The 23,060-nt window shown below is 36.5% G+C and overlaps 1 protein-coding gene across 2 annotated transcripts in view; it reads right to left on the reverse strand.

The window, feature by feature from the left end:
• Window positions 1-292: 292 nt before the first annotated feature.
• The window catches only part of CPPED1 (calcineurin like phosphoesterase domain containing 1), a 55,134-nt gene continuing 32,366 nt past the window's right edge, over window positions 293-23,060 (reverse strand). The window contains exons 3-4 of one of the 2 annotated variants that reach the window (XM_072878325.1): window positions 20,816-21,238; window positions 293-3,557 (exon numbers count right to left, since the gene is read on the reverse strand). In XM_072878325.1, the coding sequence (XP_072734426.1) occupies window positions 3,325-3,557; window positions 20,816-21,238 (656 nt within the window). In that variant the 3' untranslated portion in view covers window positions 293-3,324. Of the gene's footprint in view, window positions 3,558-15,173; window positions 17,673-20,815; window positions 21,239-23,060 lie in introns of those variants that run through there. The other variant, XM_072878326.1, reaches the window with a different exon arrangement.

Here is a 23,060-nt window from a genome sequence, read left to right on the forward strand (position 1 = left end):
ATTTTATTTTTTTAACTCTTTGCTTCATACAAGAATGTCCAGCAACACACTGTGGTGTGTTCAAGCCTTCCCATGATTGTATTATATAAATTAGGATGTGTTTTCATCTGAGTTATACATGATTGCATCCGCTTCATATGAATGAGAAATTGCATTGAAGTTCTGAGTTGTCATTCAAAATAAGAAATGTTTTGAAACAACGTGCATTGCAAGGGAAATAGATTTTCTTTATTTTACCACTATTTTAGAGTTCAGGATGCCAAAAGGTTTAATATGTGTGCTAACTTAGACTACACTTGTCAAGGCAATGGCAAAATGAGCAACTAATCAAATGCTGGACACCCCTTCCTATTTCGGCGGAGTGCAGGGAATTCTTCATTTACTGAAATGAGGCATGGGCTCGAAAAGGTCGAAGTACTACAGAGGCCATTCCCTCATTTCAGCTAACTTTATGTTTATGAGAATGTTATCCAGGCTACAAAGCAATAGTTATGCATGCAACTTGCTTGTCTCTGACATTTTAATTCTCTTACTTTTGAAAACTTGCAAGGTGAGAATGAAAATAAATGTTTTTCCATGTTTCAAATATAAAACGTGGAGAATATTTTTCTTCTTCCTGTGAAGTTAATCACATTTGTCATCAAGTCTTTAAGAATATACCTGGGTTATTCTACTTTACCATCTAGTTCAGTAGACAATTATAGAAAGCACATTACTTAGTGATTACCTGTCCTCATAACAGGTGGGACAAAAATCTAGTGTAGAAATCTAGTGACAGAAATCACACATAACCTGTGTAGCTACACAAAACTGTTGTTAGCTCCCAAAATCCTATGCAGGACAAGAAGGCATGTAATAAAAATCAGCAGCCCAACTTTATTATCTTATAAAACACCAAACTGAAGACAAATCTGGTAACATTTTTACACATGAACATAACAAGATATTATTAGAAATCACTAAATAAAGGAAGAATTTGGGATATAAAGAAACCCTTATTTTTTTTTAATTGAACTTCAGGTTTGTACTTAAGTGATATTTTCATGACAAAATGCCATAGAATTTCTTCTGGTGAAATGACACTTGAAAAAAGTGAGAAAAATAATTAAAAATAAGAATTAAAATTACACTTACATAAACATTTATTTTGTATATTAGTACACTGTAACTCTGAAAATAAAATTTTAGAACACTATATACCACTACTATTAGTTATTTTCATATTTGTGGACTTTCTCCCAAAGTTATGCTTCGATCTCCCAAGCTTCATCTATTTAGTTAAAATTATATCATTTAATAAACAGGCTTATTAAAAAACTGTTTAAACTTCCCCTCCATTCAGCTTTACAGTATTACGCCAGAGCAGAGAGAATATTCCATGTTCAGATTATCTCCGGTCCCTCTGCTGAACTTCTTCAGCCTTACAATTTAAACTGACTTAAAAGATTTGAGTCATAGAGATGCTATTCTTCCCTCTGCAAAACATAAACTATCATCATCTCATTCTTGAAATAGTTAATTAACTGTGATTACTAGATAGCTCCCAGCTATATAAGACCAAATTTTAAAAGTAGTCAGTGGCTTAAAAGATATCTAAGTACACAGACTTTTAAAACCAGTATCTCAACTAACGGGTGCTTAACTTCCAATGAAACTACCATTTGGGTACTTAGGTACCTACCTATTTCAAAGTAATCTAGCCTTAAATTTTAGTTCTCATTTCCCAGATGTTCCCTTGAAAATGAGACTGTGAAAACGTTCAACTAAGCAAAACCAGGCGGGGAATAAAATAATTTTCTTTCTTTCTGAATCAGACATTATCTGTGCTTAGGTTATTGTCATGGGACATGTGATGGTTATTGTCATTTGGTCCTGTCCCTCTGCAGGTACAGCTGTTTCACTGGTGCAAGGAAATGCTACAGAGGTAATTTTAGAACATCACGAGCCCCACAAACCAAGCTTGAACGAGCCTCCTAGATAAACTGCTGTGACTAAAATGTAATGAAACTAACTCTTCAGCACAGCATTTCATCTCTTGCACCATAGTTAAGTATCTGTAATATCCTCTAGGGAATGATGTTGTATGTGAGTATACATAAAAATGGATAGAATGCATTACTTTTTCAGCCAGTATTGTTTGTGTTCCTCCCTCTTCAGGTGCTAAAGTTGTGCTATCTCTATTTCTAGATAACCTGTGGCATGGATTATAATGTGTTCAACTAAATACTTGAAAAATAAAAACAGGTATGTGTTAATTACATGAAGACTTTTTTTTGTATTTAACAGTAAACAAATCAGATATAGTTGCTAAAAAAAAAAAGCTGGATTGCAGCACATAAATTTCTTTTTGTATCATGTATTTTTAAAGCCTTACTCCAGTGAAGAAAATATACTTTTTAGGGTTTTCAACATTCAATATTGTATAATATTACAGTAAGGCACTTTTAAATTGCATTTGGAAATCAAAGCTCTCCCTTTGTCTAGGAATCAATGAAGTGACGTCTAATAAGAGTATTCTGTACAGAATATTCTCCCCATGCAATTATTCCAACTTCTGAGGCTATAGCAAGAACATATGCTAACTGAACGGTAGTTAAATTTCAAAAGGAAAATAGTTGTTCCATGTTTAGTTTCTGTCAGTGGCATCTATATTAGCTTCATTTATAGACTTTTCATTATGTAAAACTAGGATATAACGGAAACCCAAGCTGTGACTGCAAAACAGAATGTGTTTGCTCTCCTACTGCTGCTGGCTCTGAAGAGCTAAGAAAATAAAGTATGGGAAATGGGAGAAAATACGACCTCTAGGTAACAAGATCTGATCCAAAGGTTGCTAAAAGTCAGTGGGAGCCTGTTCGTTTCAAAGTTTTTGAGATTTGTTTTTATAGAGTAAAAAAATGCCACATCTATATTGTCCAGAGTGTAACAGAAATGACTAAATTTATTGATTTTAAAATACCCTCTCAAATATAAAACTAAAATAGACTCGAGTTAAAGGGTTATCTAGAAGCTACAACTCCAACTCTCTGATACACTTCCTCTCTAACAAAGTTTTATCTAGGAGCAAAGTAAAAACTCTTAGAACAGTTCTTTTCAATGATACATTACCTTATTAGTTCTCCTATTCTTCCATATTCCTCATAGGTCTCATTTTCAAAAGGAGAAACATGTCAACAGCTTTCTGGTTATTTAGGATAATAACAAATTGAGAGCTGTTCTGTGGCATGGTGCACAATCAGAAATCTGTATCTTCAGTTTGGGGAAACTTTCTGAAACTGTTTCTATTTGTCTAATATGGAAAAAAATCACATCATTTGACATAGCCTAATTTTGCTTAGCAAGCATATCTAGCAGCTCTTTCTCTATGCCTTGGCTGCTCAGTTCATTTAAACTGTAGTATCTATGAACAATATTTTCATCTGTGACAACAACCACTCGAAGCCCATGCGTATCTTCTCCCAGCTGACATCCTATTGCTGATGAAACCACCATTTCCAGTCCTCTGTAGGACCCTCCAGCATTCCTATGGTAATGCCCAGAAAATACAGCTTTAACACCTGTTTAAAAAAAAAAAAGAAAAAAAGAGAGTATGTATTTAGTTAGCAGTTGCAGTTTATGTATAAAATGTGTTTACAGTAAAAGATACTGCTGATGTTATATGCTGAAGCTTACACAGCTGCTGGGGTTGCAGAGAAAGTTCTATAGCAAGTACACCTACAGGTGTCATATTTACCTTCATTCTTTAATGGTTCATAAAGCATAAAATTAAAAGGAAATAATTTACCTGAACTTGCATTTTAAACAAATAATTAGTAAACAGCAATAAATAATTCTAATAGTAATACATAATAAATAATTAGTAAAAACTTTATCCTGCTCCACTAGCTCTGTTTAGGGCTACTGGACTCCGACTTCTTTACGCTTACTGCAAGGTGTGTTTGTCATCTTGCTCCTCCTTTGGCTAGAAAGAAGGAACACACTAGAGGAAGCTGATTAAAATTAGAAAAAAATTTCAGTAATAGATAACTGCCTAAAGAATGATGCTACCAAAACATGAGTTGAAAGCCAAGGATTGTGGAGCTGTATTTCTCAATGAACATGCAGAAAATTCACTAAGGAGAGCTTAAACCTGTTTACCCAAGGCCAGTGACCTTAAAAAAAAAAGACAAACAAATAAAAAATATATAAATGAGAAGATAATTTGTAATCTTTTCTCAAAGACATCAGGGAGTTATCACAGAGGGAATAGAGCCAGGTACATCAAAGAAACCTAATAAGCAGAAGAGGTTGTGAGTTATAATAAGAGGGGAGGAATGATGAGAGCAGTCAAAAAAGGAAAGGTTGACAGCCTGCAAGGGGAGTCAGGCTTGGTAATGACGTGATGTCATGGTTTAACCCCAGCCGGCAACTGAGCACCCCCCAGCCGCTCGCTCACTCCCACCGTGGTGGGATGGGGAAGACAATCAGTGTAAATACTAAAACATCAGTGTAAATACACTAAAACATCAGTGTATTATCAACATTATTCTCATACTAAATTCAAAACACAGCACTATACCAGCTACTAGGAAGAAAATTAAGTCTACCCCAGCCAAAACCAGGACACATGAATTAACATTTACCTAGTATGGGGTACAAGCAAGGCAGGTTTATTCTGATTTCCTCTGTATTTTTAATGACTTAAGGCTGTTCTGTTTCTTTTTTTTTTAAATACACTATTTGTATTTTGGACTGTATTGGGATAAAAAAATCACTCCAGTATAAACTTGAAAAGAAAGAAATACATTTGATCTGTTGCAGGAGACAGCAATACGCTATATCAAAAATTTCTGGGTAGGTCGCATGCAAGTATCATCCAAGACTGGTCAGGAGTAGAAGAAAAGCTAAATGACAAGCAGCAGCAGGTAAAGAGGACAAACATACTTCATATTTAAGGGTTTATAATGAAATTTTTGAAAATTTTTTTGAAAATTTTTTTAAATCCTTGGCTGAATAATTGTCTAACTGATTAGCCAAACAAATGTTTAAAGAAATCCAACCATTCTTCCCCTTCTCTCAGCATATAATAATAATAAGAAAAAATTAATTAAGTTTGCAAATGCTATCTGATCTTGACCAACTTCCAAAGATGATCCATATACCAGGTCTGCTTTCCTGCCACGCTCCTCTTTCGCTGAGGGAGTGTGGCAGGATTTTTGCAGAAATTTTGAAACAATTTCAAATCAAAAGAAATCGTGTCATCATCACCTCCAAAGCAGTAATTTCTACTTTTTGTTTCTTCTGCCTTGCAAAAATAAACAAATAAATTGGTAGAAGCTGTATTCACTACTCTGAATGGCCTTTCTGATTGTCTTCACAGGTCAAATTCATGCTACCAAATAGATTATTTTCCCCTCCCCATTTGATGTTTTATAAATTTTAATCAAATACTTTTATTGCTACAAAATAATGAAACCATGTTTAGTCTCATGAGTCAAAAAGTAAAGAAAAAGTCATTTTGATGCCAAGTACTTATCTTTCATGTCAAAGTTTGTAAAACCATTAACAACAGAGTTGAGAACCTAGCTTCTTCCTAAGAGAGATGCTATCATAGACAAGCATTTCATTTCCAGGTTATGCCAGCATCCTTCACCATTTAGCCATTCTATGCACTGTTGATAGATACAGTTGAGCATCACAGTCAACAGCATTCACAGTTTGGCAAAAAAAATATTCATCAGCTTTCTTGCTAATTTAAGATGGTGCATATTTTATTTTGAATGAAAATGTGGAGTTAGTATAAATAGCTAATTTTACAAACAGGTTTTGGGATTAATTTTTGGCATGCTCAGTCTAAGATCCTTGGATATCAGACTATTACAACTTCCTGAAGCTGCATCTAATGCTATTTTATACTGTTGTGAAACAGAAAAATTACTGGACCAGATGGCTGAAAATACTGGGAATTTTGTTGTTTATCATCAAGTGCAAAACGTGATTAATTTTATTTTTTGTTACAGAAAGTGTTTAGATCTGGTGTTGATTTATGATACTATTAACGACAATAAAAAAATTTTCAAACCCACCTAAAGGACTTAGGTGTAATTTCTCTACTAAAATACAATAGGTTGCATGCTCCTTAATCATAATAACACTTTGATAGTTCCACATAAAGCATCTGAAAATATGTTAAGTTAATACTGAGTGACTCAAAAAACACACTAAGTATTCCCTGACAACTACGCCTAGATAGCCAGCAGGTTATCAAAATACCTGGCTACTTTATGAAACTGAATCTTTCCTATTAGTTTGCTATGTTGGCTTAAAAACCTGCTGTGCTATAATAGAAAAATGTTTCGCTGGCACTATTCTATAGATGCTGCACCTTCCTGAACATAATTTGTGTTTATATTGAAAAATAAACTAACAAGCAAGGGTCTAAACATGTGCCTGTTCCTGAGGAGGACAGCAGAGAAGAGTGAGGCTTAGCACACGTGGGGACAAGTGCCAGCTATTGTGGGCCCTGTGAGGTGCTCCCTGATGGCACACCTTTCCTCTGCACACAGCGAGGGTCTTGCTCACCACCTCAGGCTAAAAGCTATCCTTAAATATGCAGCACTGGTAATTACCTTTCCAACCATTGGTTTTATCATTACAGAATAATGAGCAAGCCTTTAAAGATACACAGGGATGGACACTGTGATGACAACACCAAACTTCATTTGTTATTTTTCATATATTCCAGCAATCTGCCATTCTGTGCTTAACACAAAAGGTAACACATGCTTAGTCCGTTCAAGTGGTAGGCCAGAGAATGGGTAATTTGTGAGATACTATAACCTTAAATGACATTTAAAAAAAAAAAGCTAGCAACAACTGATTTTGCCTTCAGACAGCAGAAATTCTGGAAAAGAGTAGAGGCAATTTAAAGGCAGAGAGCTGTGATTAGGAACACACTGGAACTTCACAAGGAAATCCTTATTTCTCTAGCCAGAAAAACCTTCCACCCTTTCTCCTGCAGTAGATTTAACCTCTTTCACAGTGATTAAATGAAAAGAGAAGTAGGTGAACTTGTCTTAAGACAGTTGGCTACATCAATCCTTTACTTTTGTGGGAATGAGTGATTTGAAGACTGATATAAAATATATAAACTAGGCTCAAAGTATAGTTAAAAATTAAGTAGCTTGGAAAGCAAAATATAAATTATTCTGCTGTGTGCCTGGTAAAAGGCTTTCATATTTCAAAATGCAAATCCTTCTCAAATAGCAGATGACTCAAGGTGGAAAACAGAGAATGAAGTTACCTTACATTGAATTAGTGGTATATGGTCATTATCAGCTAGGGCTTGTCTGTTATCCTATTTTAGTTTATCAGTACTAATTCTCTTTCTCAGTGTAACTTACTCATCTATCTGGTGTATGAGTTACACTTGCAAGTCAGCATGATAACTTTGAGAGCTTGCTCTGACTCAGCTGCAGGAACCTAGCAAAACAGTTTGTCTTTTGCTTTTTGGTTTGGGTTTTTTTTTGTTTTTTTTTTTTAAATCTTGGGACAAACCCAATCAGAATAACTCAGAAGGCGATGGTGGAATATAAAAGCCCTGCGACATAACGGGCTCTTTGCAGAGATTCTGTACTTTCTAGATATTATTTGGGTCCTTAAAATCATAATATAAAGATGTTTTACAAGTCATGCTACAGTCAGTTTGAGAGTGAGCAGTCATTTCTCAACTCCTACCATGTTGCAGCTTACTATAGTGACTGTCTAACGTAACATACTTAGGCAATTCAAGCAGCAGAACTAAGTGCTTCTTTCTTTCTCATCATATGCACACCTACCCAAACTATGAGGCTGCACTTGCCTCCTCCACTCCCCCAACCTTTCTGCAGTGCCAGACAGAACAAGCTGCTTATGGCGTAGCTGGGCATTCTCTTCTCTTGCTTCTTAATACAGAGAGCAAAACTGAAGATTGTGGGAACTTTATGTATGACACCCTACTCGTTAAAGTGGAACCCATCTTGCTTTGTGGCATTGTCCTTAAAAGAGCAAGCCCTGACGGGCTAGGAGAGGATGCTGAGTAGATGAGGCTGCTTACTGCAGCCTCTGAGTTAAGGCATTTGTGGGGAGGATTTAAGACACACTAAGCTTAATGTTACCAATTTGCTTTCAGCTTAGAGCTGCCTGTAATGGATTCACCTATGTAGCACCTTCCTGTCCTTCAAGCACTTAACAACTAACCAATGGTCTCCAGCAACATTCTAGATTCCACTCTCAAGCACACATCTAGCATGGACCTGACGGGACTTGGTCTTTTCCTGTAGAGTTAAGCGGCAGTTAAATGAAGGATCAAGGAGTGAACATTTAGGAACCTAATGTTTGGCCTGCTTGATTACTGCACCAGCTAGATCTGTAAAATACCCTTACCAGCTTCCAATAAGTGATAGTGCTACTACAGTCACAAGTTCTTTTCAATATTGTCCACTTTTTCTGCAGGTAAGCAAAACTAATTTAGCCTGTGAAAAAGTTAGGAAAAAGTAACAGTCATAAAACCATAGTGAGGTGTAAACCCATGTAATACACTTTTAGTAAGGGAAATAAATGCTCTCTTTTTACTGGGAGCATCAGTGTTCCTAAAGTAGCATCTTCCCACCATCCAGAGACTTCAACCTTTGGAATTAAAAGAGGAACAGAAGCCAAGACTTTGTGTTATCATATATGTAAACCAAACCCTGATATAACAGTTTCAGTGTAATTAGAAGGACAGAGGATACAAAAGTAATAATGCAACTTCAGTTACGCTATAAGAAAAACAGAAATCTCCCCTTATGTGAGAATACAAGGGAGGATTTTGACAAACCCATCCTAGACAGCATACAGACACCAGGTAAAAAGTTTGGCCCATGAATCATGCAGTTTTTTTCTTCTTAAGCAAATACTGCAACTTCACCACAATTATGTTTAATGTCTGCTAACTGCCTACACTCAAGAAGGTATTTCGGTATGGAACTGAAATAAGAGTGATTTGTAAGCAGTGCAAATATGATACCTGACACCAGAGAGAATGTGATTTAAAACCTCTTTTATCTCCTCTTGGCTATGGGAGGCGGATTCTGCCTTAACAAGCTGGTGTTTATGGGTACTGTTCATCCAAATTCCCCCTTTTAGCATATGTATGTCATTCAGATCCTAATTGCACTAGACGGGTGTTCAGTGCTGAAACGCCCTTGTGGATTTAGCTGCTCAGCATCAGCCTCTGCTAGAATTTAGTATCTGCTTTAGATACCTCCCAGTGAAAATTTTGCCCAGACTTCAGTTTTCAGGTACTCTTTATTTCCAGTGCTAGTATTAATTCTTGTTATTGTTGTGTTACAATGTCACATCTGGAACAAAGAAACAAACAGGTCACTGCTGTGTATTAATAGAAGTCTAACTGATGTTGTTTTTTCTGCATTAGCACTTTTTTGTTCATGCAACTGTGTTCCGCTCACTTTTGTTAGTTAGCATAAGAAGGAAATCTGAACCAGTCAATGCAATAATACTCAGATGACAAGCAGGCAATTTACTTTGCTCTTGCTTTTGATCTTAAACATAAAAAGAATCTTAGAGATGTATGCACTCAAATTTAATTTATTAATTTCAGATGTTTTTCTGAAGTAATACTGTCAAGTTGCTAGCAACCCCTCCCCACTCCCTTTTTTTTCCCTAAACTCTGTGAGAGAAGAACAGTGTCCTGGCAGCCTCATTTTTATAGCCTGCTTCAAGGTATCCTCAGGTTAGTTAAGTGTATCCAGCTATACACAAAAAGGTACAGTCCCTTCCCGCTACAGAAAAAAAAAAAAAAGGTAGAGCAGTGATTTGTTTCTAATCCCTGGCTTCTGAAATCGCAGTTGGGAAAAGCTTTGATATAAAAGCTGTATGAAATACTAAAAAACTACTGTGTAAATAAATGTCCAAAGGATGGCACCTTCACAAGCATTCATTATTTCATTTTTTTATGAAATACACAGTGATTTTCATTTAAATGTGACTGCAGGTTTCACAGTATCCATTAACCAAAAAAGCAGGATCCATTACTGCAAGACACTAGTCATACCTAATGGATTATTCATTAAAAGAAAAAAAGAGATTAAAATCAGAATAAAGTGAAAAACTGTGCAGATAGTTACTGTAAAAAAAAAAAACAACAAACAAAAAACCACAAATAAACCCAACCCAAAACAAACCACACACACTGTCTCTGTGATCATCATCGTCAGACTGCATAACAATGCAATACAGTTACTGAGTATCTGCTAGGGAAAAAAGGCCTGAACTGCCAAATTAATTTTTGATCAGAACAGGACTGGAAGCCAGAGACTCAGGATGGGCACCATCCAATGTTGGACACCAGGTCTTTCTCTGTCTGTTCTAAAACTGTACTTGGATCACGAAAACCAACAAGCTTCATGCCTGCACACCAAACATGAGTTTTCAGAATCAATCAATCTGCAAAAAAATCAGTGTCTTTGTAAAAAAAGGTTTAAATACAGGAATTGATTCTGATTTTAGTAAACCATAGATGTCCTCCTGCCAGCATGCAATTTACTATCATTTTCTGATCAAGCACAGAAAGTCCTTTTTAGTTCTGATCTGACACAGCTGAATCTGAAAGACAAAAAGATTTACTGTTTCCAAAGATCCGATCATAACTCTTTTCCCCTGTAGAATAATGCATTCCTAGTAAATAATGAAATACCTGTTATGATACAAATTCTGTGAGCCCAAAGCAGCCTATTTAGCCTAAATAATTCATGACATAACAATTAACCAAAACATGGATTATTCAAGTCATCTGAAGAGATGTAATACTGACATATGTTGATAAGCCTTAGACTCTTCATTAGCCTGACCATGAAACAAGTTAATAAATACTTTGGTTTTATGCTAATTCACACACTGCATTATGTCACTTCAGCCTGTAAGGCTATACGGTGGCTTTGGCAGGGCAAGAGGTAAGTGCTGAGGAGGGTAATTAATAGCTCATGTAATTCAGCATACTACCTTTGATGCTATCTGCCTGTTCATTTATAAGCAATACCTTTCAAGCATGACTCACTTTTTAAAAAATTTCAAACAAAATTCATATTTTAATTTGGATACCTTTTTCCAAGTCAAAAACATGGTATCAACACTTTGCTCATGGTTTCCATTGCAGACATTTCTCAAGAGAAAATTCAAAAACACCTCTGAAGACTTCCCCTCCCCCACCTTATTTCCAGTGCCTGCTTTCTAAAGCCAGCTCACCAAACAAGTAGTCATCACAAAAGCTTCAGCAAGCTCTTGTTGATTTGCATCTTTCTCAGTTTAACAGCTCTGGTAAGATGGACAATTTTTACCGGCATTTCCCATTTTCTTTTGGTTCTCTCTTCAAGCTTTGTGAACCAAAACAGCACACTGTATTAAAAAGGGCTTTTCTTACAGAGATGGTATAATGGGTACTGTTAAACTGACTCACTGGCCTAATAGCAAAAGAGATTAAACAAGTATCTGAGATTTACTTTGGATGCTTCATGGAAAAGATTGGTACAGAAAGGGACGACCAGGCCAACCAGGCTCAGGAGCAAATGCATGTATACAACCATCACATTCTCGCAGACTGCAGCAGCTCTGATTTAGAAGAGATTATTCTTTGTAATGATGACCATCTTACAGCACTTCTGAGTTCCCAAGCAACCCACAGCAGAATAATGTTCTGAAAGAAACTGAGTCCTATATGAAATATTCCCCACCTCTTTCAGGCCTGGTGATACTGAAAAAAAAAATTGAAAGAAAACTTTAGCTACCCCAGTGTTGTTAGCATGCTGTTGATTTTATTTCTGACAAAAATCAGATAAGAAAATCATTCATTACATGGAAAGAAACTACATACTGAATACCATGCAGAAGATAGTTTGTGTGTTAGCAGGAGGAGCTAAGGTTATTTTACAGAATTTTAAAAGTGCAGCATCTTCTTTCCACAAATTATAGTTTATCACTCAGAGAAACCCTTCTAAACAACAGTTCTGCGGCACCAGCGAAAAGGGTCAGCATGATTTTGACATAATTGCACTGTAAAAGAACAAAGGCATTTAGCTGTGTCTCATGGATAATTCCCCTGAGAGTGATCACATCCCAGTCTTAGCTTATTGTGCAGTTGCAGTCCCATAATTCTCAGACTCTTCCCCCTTACTTAGTACTCTACTCCTGTTGTATTCTGTAGCATAGAAAAATGCAAGGATGTAGAAGACTGGGCATGTTTTCAACTCCATTTGGGGCAGGAAAGAAAGGGGACTATGGCCTGCCTTCTCTACGTGGAGCAACAGACAACCACATCTTTTTAAATCAGTGTTTTGACCAGCCTTTCTATTTAAGGAGTAGTTAAGTCATTATGAAATGTCTCTATTTTAAAAGTGAAATGCTAGCCAAGTCATCTTTTTGCTTTATTAAACAGACAACAGGTATATGCCATAACATTATGCTACTGAACTGTAATGTGATTTTTAAAATTTTGTATTTTTCCCCCTTTTTCTCTGCGTTCTTTTCTCTTACCACATAAACATTATTATTAGAAATACAATGGCTGGCCTTCTATCCATCCCCATTAAGGCAGGACTGAAGGGAGAGAGTGGTTTCATGCGTGAGCAAGGGGGGTTGGCCATGCCCCTCTCCCTGTGGGAGAAATCACCCCATGGCAATCAAGACCATGTCTGTGCAGGGGCATTCAGGATAATCTGACACCTGAGCCTGGCAGAGGTGACAGTCAGCATGCATGGGATGCATGGGCTTTCAAAGACCCTGGTTTAAATAAATAAATAAATAAAATCAAGCGCGCCCTTTGGAAGATCACTCAGAAAGCTTACGCTGTTAAAGTATTGTCATAAGCATCAAATGTCTTCCCACAGAGTGGTATTTCAATAACAGTGTGAAGGAGAGACTTGCTTTTTAGTGGCAAGATCTCCTCTACCAATTTGTGAATGTTGTCCTAAGTCTCCAGCTTCGGGTAGTCTGAGCTCTTGCAGTGGCAGAGTTCAACAGCTCATAAGAATAAAAACTGTAGTGGAACATTGCACATGACAATATTAATGAGATCTGAAGTGACAGTACACACTAGCTTGCTATATGAAAGACTAGGTAACAGAGAGGAAAAAATCTCCAATGCAACTGTGAGATTTTTGTGAAATACATCTGTTTTCCTAACTTCTTGAGAAATTTGATGTTTGCTAGTTTAATTCAAGAAATACAGACTGAGCCCCAATCTCAAAGGAAATCTAGTTGCAAAGATTACAGAAATCCAAATAGGTTAAAACAGGATGGAAAATAATGCACCCACGTTTATCTTGAAATATTAAAAATAATTTCATAAAGAAACGTGCACCTAGAAAACAATTTTTCTCACGCAATCAGATGATACTGGGCTGGAATTCAGACTTGAACTAGTTTACATTCCAGGGGTGTCTGACTCCAGTTTCTATAATTACACTCACTTCCATGGCTTGCTTCCAAAAAACCCTGAATTCAGAAGAAGCTGTTTTCCAACTCCAGTTCCTAACGTACAAAAACCATTTTGAGACAGGTTTGCTGTGTCCAAAATGCAACTGGCCTAGCCTCGGTTGGAAATCAAACTGCTCAACCCAGCACTACGGACAGTGTAAAAATATAGGAAGAAAATTACCAATATAAAAATAAACCAAAGAAAAGTGAGCAGATTTTCCAAATTAGGAAGAGAATGCCTGGAATAATCAGCATAGGCAATCAGTAGCATGCTTCATTTAGACTGAGCCTTCAATTAAATAAATGCTTTTCTCAGCAAAAGCAAATGAGACTGTAAGAGAACCAGAAGGCTAAATTAGTGCAATATGAATGACATAATAAATATGTAATGGGTACAGTACAGACCTTGCTTCTCCTCCCATGCACTCTGTAGAGAATTTGGGGAAAAAAGTGGTTCTGACTGAGCAATGAAATTTATCACATGGTCCAGATAACAACCCTTTAAGTGCTGATTAACGAACTACTTTTTACAGTAACTGCAGACATGAATCAATGTTCACTGCATTTCATTTACAGATTTATGGCTCTCAATACAGACTACAGGTGAAGTTCAAAGCAAACAAAAGGAGGCATTTCTTCACATAGCTGTGAAACATGAAACTCCCTCCCGCAGACCATTGTGAAAGCTGAGAGTTTTCAAAAATCAACTAACAAGTCTATAAAAGAATCACTAAATTGCACTATATTGATAGCATTAATATGATACAGTAAATCCCTGAAAGAAGAATTGTTGGACATAGGAAGAGTACTTGGAAGAAATACCATTATGCACTTTGCTGTCTTGTGCTCTTTGCAAGGGTTAGGCTAGTAGGAGAAGCAGGAGACGGGACTATAGGGATCGTCATTCTGGTCTAGTTACTCTGCTTTTATGTTAGCTGTTCAACTTTAATGATAAAATTAGGTTTAAAATAGAATTATGCTTATATAAAAATCACTGCTTCACTGGCCAAACCTCTTGCTCAATCAAGGGCTGAAGAAAGAGAATATACTAGCAAAAGCTGATCCCATATATATTTGTCCCCAAAACTGCAGGAGCTAGAGAGGAGCAGCAGTAGAGCCAAAATGGAAGCAAATAGGTGGAGAAGTAGTTCTGTAGAGAAAGTAAATTGTACTGAGTGAAAAACCTGAATGTTATCAACACTCTAGTACCCTTTCAGAGTTTTCATAGGCAGGAGAACAAAACAAGTAGTATCCAGGCACAGGGAGATGCTACTATAAGGGGGGGGGGGTGGGTGTGTGGGGGTGTGTGTGTACACACCCACACACATGTATGTGTAGATACATATTTTTTAAAAGGCAATGTTTCTGGCATATACAACCATTTAAGTCACAAGGATAAATTGATCTTGAGCACTTCCCCTGGAGTATCAGGCACAAACTGGCTTTTCTTTCTTCCTTTCACTTGCAGCGTACAGATGCTTTTTGAAGTGCTGAACAACATGGTCGGTTCAACAGTAATACCTGTTCTCAGAACAATTTTGCACTCCAAAATGTTCTTTCAGCTTCCCTACAAGAGCACACATTAACCATAGGCATTTTTTGCCGTACCTTTTTTCTCCCCTGGGCAGGTGGTGTACACCATTTTTTCAAGACTCCAGTGCTACAAAGCAAATGATAATATTTAGTAGTCTTTGTAAACAAACTCTCTCCTGTGGAATTGAATTGATTTTGTCTCATTGCAATTTGAGAGGGCTCACATCACCCCATCTGCCAAGCAGGTGTTACAGCAGCAAAGAAAGATGTGAAAGCATCAGTCACAGCACTGTTAACAGAACTGTTCAGTGCTCAGGCAGTTCTCAGACCCTGTTCTCCAAAAAACCCCTAATCATTTCCCACCAACAGAGCTCCAGTAGAAGGAAATAGTCCCACTGGTAAGTGTCGGGAATCCCCCTCTATTTCATGACCTCTTCAGTCAACCTTAAAAACCAACATTATAGAATTATTTTGTGTAGCCCTATAGAAGCTCTGTGTTACCCTACTTTCTTCATCAGACTAGTTGTGTGAATAAAATAGAACTGAATAATTAGAATTTACAGCGCATAGCACCATAAGCATCTTAATAAAAATATCCCATGTGCTATTGTTCGCAAACATGATCCTGCAAACTTGCAGGAAAACTCTTCCTTAAATTTGCTTTGTAGACTAAAGAATCCAGAGCTTGATGCAACTTGTGGTCAGTGGGTCTATGTAAGTGGGAGACAAGATATTAGTTTGCAAAGTATACCTATGTCAAAAGTATTTTTATATAGGACAACAGTGAATACAGCTATATAGAGAAGGATCTTAGTCTCACTTGTTTTTCCTGTGTAATCAGAGGAGAAACAACAGGCACAGCCGGGGAGTGATTCCAGATCACCTAATTAGAGAGCAGGTCTAAACAGCCTTTAGAGGTGCTGTCTGTAGAAAGTCACTCTATACTTCAAGTTAATTTTTGTGAATGCCTCTTGCGACCTTTCAGTGGAATTTATGTCCTGGTTTTGCTACTTTTTCCATTTGAAGGTGAAGCTTTCTCATAGACCCAACCCAAACCCGAAACAATCCTGGCTTGCTGTGTGCTCCAAGGATCAAAAAGCAGTTTTTATCAACCAAAACTACAGCCCAGTAGAGAAAAGAGATTTCAAAAATTTATCTAAGAAAAAATATGACTTAACGTCATTACAGACTATATGAAATAAATGTAGTTTGTACTTGCTGCTGAATTTCTGAAAAAAAAAAGTCTATGTCTGTGTGTATCTACATGCTAGATTACATTATCATACCTGGGGAACAGTCTTAAAAAACACTGTTCTTACACAGTGATGTAGAAGATATCAAATTTGGTCATTCTACCTGTACCATAAGTGCATAATTTCAAGGTTGAAAGAGGTTGATCTAAATCACTTAAGTTGAGAGTATTTAAATCTAAATTATCTTAAATACTGACAAAGTGACACATAAGCAAGCACTGAGATTACTCACTCAGTGCATGGGCTTTGCCAAAATCAAGGTCTCAATGGCAGGAAGAAGAAAATATTACTCCCTTGTCAACTTTGATTACACAACAAAGAAAATAATGAAACATAGCATATGTTGTCTGGTAAATTTTAGAAACAACAGCTTTCAGCACTCCATGCTTTAATTTTGTGCTCAAATATATCTCAGCTGTGGATGTTCAGAAAGCTGCTTCTTCCTTTAATACTACTCTCCTGTCATAACATTTCTAAGAGGAGAATGTAGGTATCACACTCCTTTAATGAGCAAAGGTGTTAGAAGTTATGGCACCTACAATCACAAATATAATGAAAAAATATGCCATTTAATAAAGTTAGATTGTTATTTTTCCCCATATGTACAAATTAAGTACTTTTAACCACATCTGCAAAATTGCTTTGAAGACATTTAAATGAACTTAAAACAATTTAATTAAAAGAAGCTGGAGACTGCAGGGAATTTCCTTCCATATTTTATGTCTATTATCTAGTGATTCTCTCTTGGATGCAAAGTCTGTCACCTAGATAGACCACCTATACTCTTCATCTCATTCTGAACCAAAAGTTCTTTTCTCAACTTTGTTGGTGAAAAACCAGCTATTAATTTAGGTTTAATTCAACAGAGCTCTTACAACAAGTTCAGACATTTGCTTAAATGTTTTAGTTCATTAGGGCCATTAAGAAACATTTATTACTATATTGTGTTAAGTAATGTAAGTGATTTCAGCGTGTCAGTAATGGTTCTCAGGACAGTGTCTTTAAAAGATTGTCCATAGCTCAACAAAAATACCCATACTTTTCAGGTCATAGAAAAAAATCTTTAACATCCTAAGAAAATTATCCTGTAATGAGATGTGTAAGAAAAAGTATGTCTTCTATTACATAAACTGTTTAATTTAAAAACTAATTTATTACTTATGTTTATCAAAGACACATGACATGCAGACCAGATTTTTGGCTAGACCGCTACCCGGATTCTTTATTTTCCCTACAAAGCTATGAGCAAACCTATTTATATCAGCACTATAAAATTCTTAAAAGCTGAATATGCGTTTCACGCGGCAGAGGCGATTGACTCCAGCAGATCTCACAGATGAGAACATCAGGTCAGTTCATTCACAGTTCTTGCACACAGGTTTTTTCTGTACTTGGCTTCTGCATGTAGAGGAGAAAGAGCTTTGGCAACTGAGGCTAAACTTTCAGTAGTTATACAAATATGCTTTCAGAAATGTATTTTCACTTAAATGATAAACTATGTTCTCAACTGAGTTGATTTTCACTGTTGCTGAAATAACTTTTTCAAGGACAATACTTGTTATAATGCATTTAACAAAAAAATAGGCTAGGAGGATTTCTTAGACGTGCAGCTTACAAGTATGGTTTAACTTTGCATAGTAGTAATACATATTTACAAGTGCCAGATTTTCAATTTATAAATATTTATCATAAGGACATGATTTTATCTTTAATTAGCCCAACTGTTAAGGACACTTCTAATGTGAGAAATGTAATTCAGTATTTTGTACCAGATGTAGCCTCTACAGCTAGTCTTTTATCTCTGCTTGTAATGAGCGGATACTTAAACCAAAAACATTATGTAATATGTAAGTGATTAGACGAGAATAACTACAGAAGATCTGGGCTCTGAATTTAAAATAATAATTTTCCAAAGTTACATACCTCACTTTAAAGCACCTGTGCAATATCACCATACTTTAAGCATCTGATTATTCCCTACACATGCCCATATGAATTTCTTGGTTCATGGAAAGACCTGAATCACTAGATTGTCCTTCCTTTCCTGCCTCTCTCTAACCAGATGAGTTATGCCTCTGCGTTTGACACTTTTAGAAAAAGTGTAAACATGAAAACTGGGATAGTTCCAGGTCTGATCCTGGGTTATCAACAACTGAAATATGATGCCCATCTAATAACTTCGCATTGCCAAACACAGCAACCCCTAAAACATGCATGTTATACTGAAATTTTTCATAATTACACAACAAACCTTCGGAGTGGTTGGAAACACTGAATCAGAGAGCGAGAGAGCAGAAGGAAGGAAGGACTGGTGACAGGTCAGGGGAAGAAGAATAGCAGCAGCCTGGTGGACTCATTAAAAAGACAGACTTACTCTCTTTTTCCAGAATAAATAGTTATACCAAATTTCTAAATTAAGTGCCATAAGGGGTTAGCCTTCTTAAACTGCAAGTCATAATTAAAAAAAAAAAAAGAAAGCAAAGTAGATTGGGATTTCATTAGCAATATTCTGTGTTTTAATCCTCCAAGAATGTATGAAGTGAACTGGGGGAAAACCAATTTCATGTCTAATGATATGCTGAAATCGATTATTCTTTGGCGAAGCAAAGAGTCAGAAAACAAGTGGAGTCATTGCATATCTGTGCATCTATCCTACCATGATAACTGCCTGTTTGCAATCCATGATAACATTTTGTGGTCTTACAAAGACTGTTCTTCAATTGAATAATAAGATGGAAACAGAACGCACCCGTTACTAAGGAAACTCTGAGCCAACTTTTGATTCAGCTAGTTTTTCTCAGCAGTCTGAGCTGCTTGCTCTCTGTGTTCATTTAATTAGCAAAATGTTTGATTATTGGATTGCGAATATTACCTATTGACTCATTTACTCATTGTATAAAACAGCAAGCAAAAGATCAATGTTTTAACATATTCATGAAGGAACCAAACAACACGTCATTTTGGGAGGATTTTTAGGGATAGGAACAAGGGACACAATGGGAAATGATGGAGGGAAGGTACAAATGGGATGTTGGCACAGAAAGGAGTTTGGGAATTTCTTCCATAGGGTTGTCTTGTATCGCTGGCTTCCCATTCTCTCGTCCTTTCCCCCATCATTTGAAGCCTACCCAACTTTTGGTTAAGCCTCTGGATACACATTAGGAGAATCAGTCTGAAATATCCCTCTAAGAAACATGATAACGTAACAATGATAAATGTTACAATGATGTAACAATCTCTTTTACCTCTTGATTAATTATATTCCCAGTACTGTGTTGCCAAATGTTAGTAAACCATCTGGATGGCAGAAAACTCTAGAACAGAACTGCTTTGGTTTCCACATTAACGCTTATTTACTGGGATACACCAGTATGACAATGTCCTTCTGCTAAAAAGCTCTCCAATGAACTAGGATGTGTTTTTAGCCAACAGTATGTAAGCAGTCATTTAGCTGCCCAACTTTCCAACAGCAATACTTCCCACTATATTAACACTAGCACAAAAATTAAAAAAGATATTATGTGGTATTCTCAGCATGTCTCCTTATGGGAAAAAAACTACTTGTAAATCTCGAATCTGCAAATATGTTCGTTCCCTGGAGAGCCCTCAGATAGCTGTGAATTTTGGCCCCACTGATTGGAAACAGTAGGAGATTCAGAGCTTGGAATTTAGGCTGCTTTTGGATGAGTCCAGGCTTAACAATTATATGGTAAATTAGGAACAATATAATAAACAATTTGCATTGTTCAGTAACCCAAACAACGTGCTCTCTTATAGATACAGAGAAAATGACACTCCAATGCTGCGATGGCAGGCTGGCAGGAAATTTTGAGGGACTAGCACACCCCAGGAACATGAAGGCAATTAACAGGGAACAATGGGAACAGCGTGGAGGAGTAGCTGCGTACTGTGTCTGTCTCCGTGGCATTCAAGTGTCACCAAACAAAGCTAAGGGATTTTGTACAACATTCTTGTTTAGTGCATGTTTTACCTGCCCTTCATCCCGGAAATGGCCCCTATTAGTAATGGATATGCAAAGGATTGATCTTAGCAGAGCAAGACTGTTTTTAACACTGAATAAATCTGAAGTACATTACACTCTTGGTTTAAAATTGGCTCAGTGTGGGAGAAAACAACCTCCAAGGTAATTCTGAATTCTGTTTCCATGTTTTATGTAAAACATAAATTCTGTATTTTTCTCCTATGGCAATACCTGATCTTCCAACTCCTTAGGCAGGAAAAACTCAGGTTGTCTTACATCTATCAGTAATTGCAAAATGGAATCCTTGCTATTTATTTTAAAGAGTTTTTCACTTTTAGTTTTCTACTTTTCACTCAAAGTTTTAAATTTTGTTTGGTACTTTATACGGGTGATTAGATTCAGTTGATAATTTTTGACCTATGAGGAACAATGACACTTATAAACAGTTTCTAAAATTCCTTGAAAACAGTACCATTTAAGTTGAATGTATTTTGTCTGGCAGCATAGCCATTAACAATTTGAAACAAAAATTCAAAAATAGGAAAATTTGAGAAAATACCTGCTTTATGAAACTTTTCCATTATCTCTTGACGAACTGACTTTTCCAAGTTGAAATAATCGTGGTCTTCATCAGGTTTTCTCAGAAACAGAGGGATGTGCTGAAATACAATTATATGCTTGCATTTATGTTTTTCAGCAACAGCCAGTTGCTCATTGAGCCACACATCCTGGGCTTGCTTTAACTCAGGGCATTTGGAAGAATCGAAGTATAACTGAGAATTCAGCACAAGAAAGAAAACGCCTCCAACCCAAAAGCTGAAGTAGTCATCTCCCCAGTTCTTGCAATAATTATCTATTGTTTCTCTTGTTGGAGTATTTCCAATATCATGATTCCCACTGACGAATACCAATGGGATGTCCTGGTCAGTGTTCTTCAGGACGTTCTTTAAATCTTGCTCTTGGTCCTTTCTCCATTGAGTTTCTACAGAAAAAACCAAACACATTTTATAGTATTTATGCTATCTTTTCCTACCCTCATTGTTAGCTTTCATTTATGGAAATATGCATAGTAAAAAAATATTCTATATTAGATGTGATCATGACAACATGCAGGGATCTAGAATATATCTTCACTTTAATATTGTATGTCCACTCAACCCTTTCCCTGCCTTATCAAGTACTTAGCCATTTTCAGTAACTTGCCTTAAGCAAGGCTCTGGATAGGAACCAACAGACAGCATAGCAGTAGGTGATACAACGGTCAGTGTTTTGCACCAAGAGCCTTAGCAGGCTGATTCTTTTCATCTATAGACTGATGATCTGGCGAAAAAATGCAGCAACCTTGGATGGTGTAACAGCTTTACACAAGGGTAAAAACCGGGTCAACTTCTGGTTTATATTTTATGGCTGTGTGAAGGAATTAAGGTGGGTTTGTTTTTTTTTTCATTACAAGAACTACTTTAACAACAAAAATATAATTAGTGTCTTTTGGCGACTTCTTTATATGATGAGTCTGTTTTAATAATGAGCATGGCATTCATTTCAAAGAAAGGTAATTGTGTACTTTGCTAGTTTTTCCCACACCTCCTTTTTTGTATTAATATGCATACCCAGACAGTTACTTTTCTGGTTGTCAGAAATTTATCCCTCTCTAGGAAGGTTTATCTAATTGCTAGACTAATTTACAATCACTAAAAAAAATTTAGAAAGGATTTTTTTAAAAAGGCAGTTATCTTACTCTAATGATTAGGTTTTTTTAAGTTTTCTGAAGAGTAATCTTTAATCAGAGGCCATTGATATGTTTATTACTCATTAACTTGAACATTTATAAATCATATTTTGTCCTGCAATACATAACATATATCTAACACGGGCCTATTTCACAAATAACAACTGCATTTTTTAACAAAGAAGTTGTAACAGGATGTTTACAAGAACTCTGAAAGCAGCTTTACAGCATACAGGTCTATGCAAATCAATCATAACGTATTTTTAAATTGTGTTCTATTTTTGTAACTACACTTATATATTATACATAGAAATGTATTAGGGGGCTCCTGTAATGTAACTATAAGATAAAAGATTTTTTCCTCCATGTTTCTTCAAAATACTTACAATCAATATGTTGACAAACACTGACCCTTAGTAACTATTATTAGCAAAGCTTTCAATTCCTTTTCCATAGTCTATACATACAGGCTTAAGTACCATCTTATTGCTGTTACTAGAATTCTACAGCTTTAGAAAAATACTGGGAAAAAACCATATTCATATTATGTCTAAATTATGTCTAAATGTGAAGGCAGATGGGAGATTTGATATGTGGCGCATGAAGTCAAAATCCACAACTCTCTTGTGTTTAACTGCTGTACAGGGTAGAAAGTTGTTGTAATGAAATCTTTTGAGTAACTTGAGAAATACTGGGCATATGATACCCAGTGTAGTCTGGAAAGTAGCGGACAGCAGATCAGTCTGTGGGGTATATTAATGTACCAGGACCTCGGTCACTTTAGCCATCCATCCAGTTATGGAAAATATCCTTATTAATCCTAGAAAAAACAGGGCAAATGACATCTCGTGTTACCTGGAGGAGCTGGATTTTAAAAAATAAAAACAAAAATTTAAATAAGCCTGGCACACTCTGCTGTCCATGGGGTAGGGAACCTGGCTGAGAAAGAGGCTTTTCCTGCCACTCCCCACCTTCCTATGCAGAGAGCTGGAAATTTCAAGCTATAAATATGAAAATGTATGGAGGAGGAGGGCGGGAAAAAGGCAAGGGGGAAGGCTCTTAATATACATGTAAA

The sequence above is a fragment of the Ciconia boyciana genome, chromosome 13 (assembly GCF_034638445.1).
Source record: "Ciconia boyciana chromosome 13, ASM3463844v1, whole genome shotgun sequence".
NCBI lineage: Eukaryota > Metazoa > Chordata > Aves > Ciconiiformes > Ciconiidae > Ciconia > Ciconia boyciana.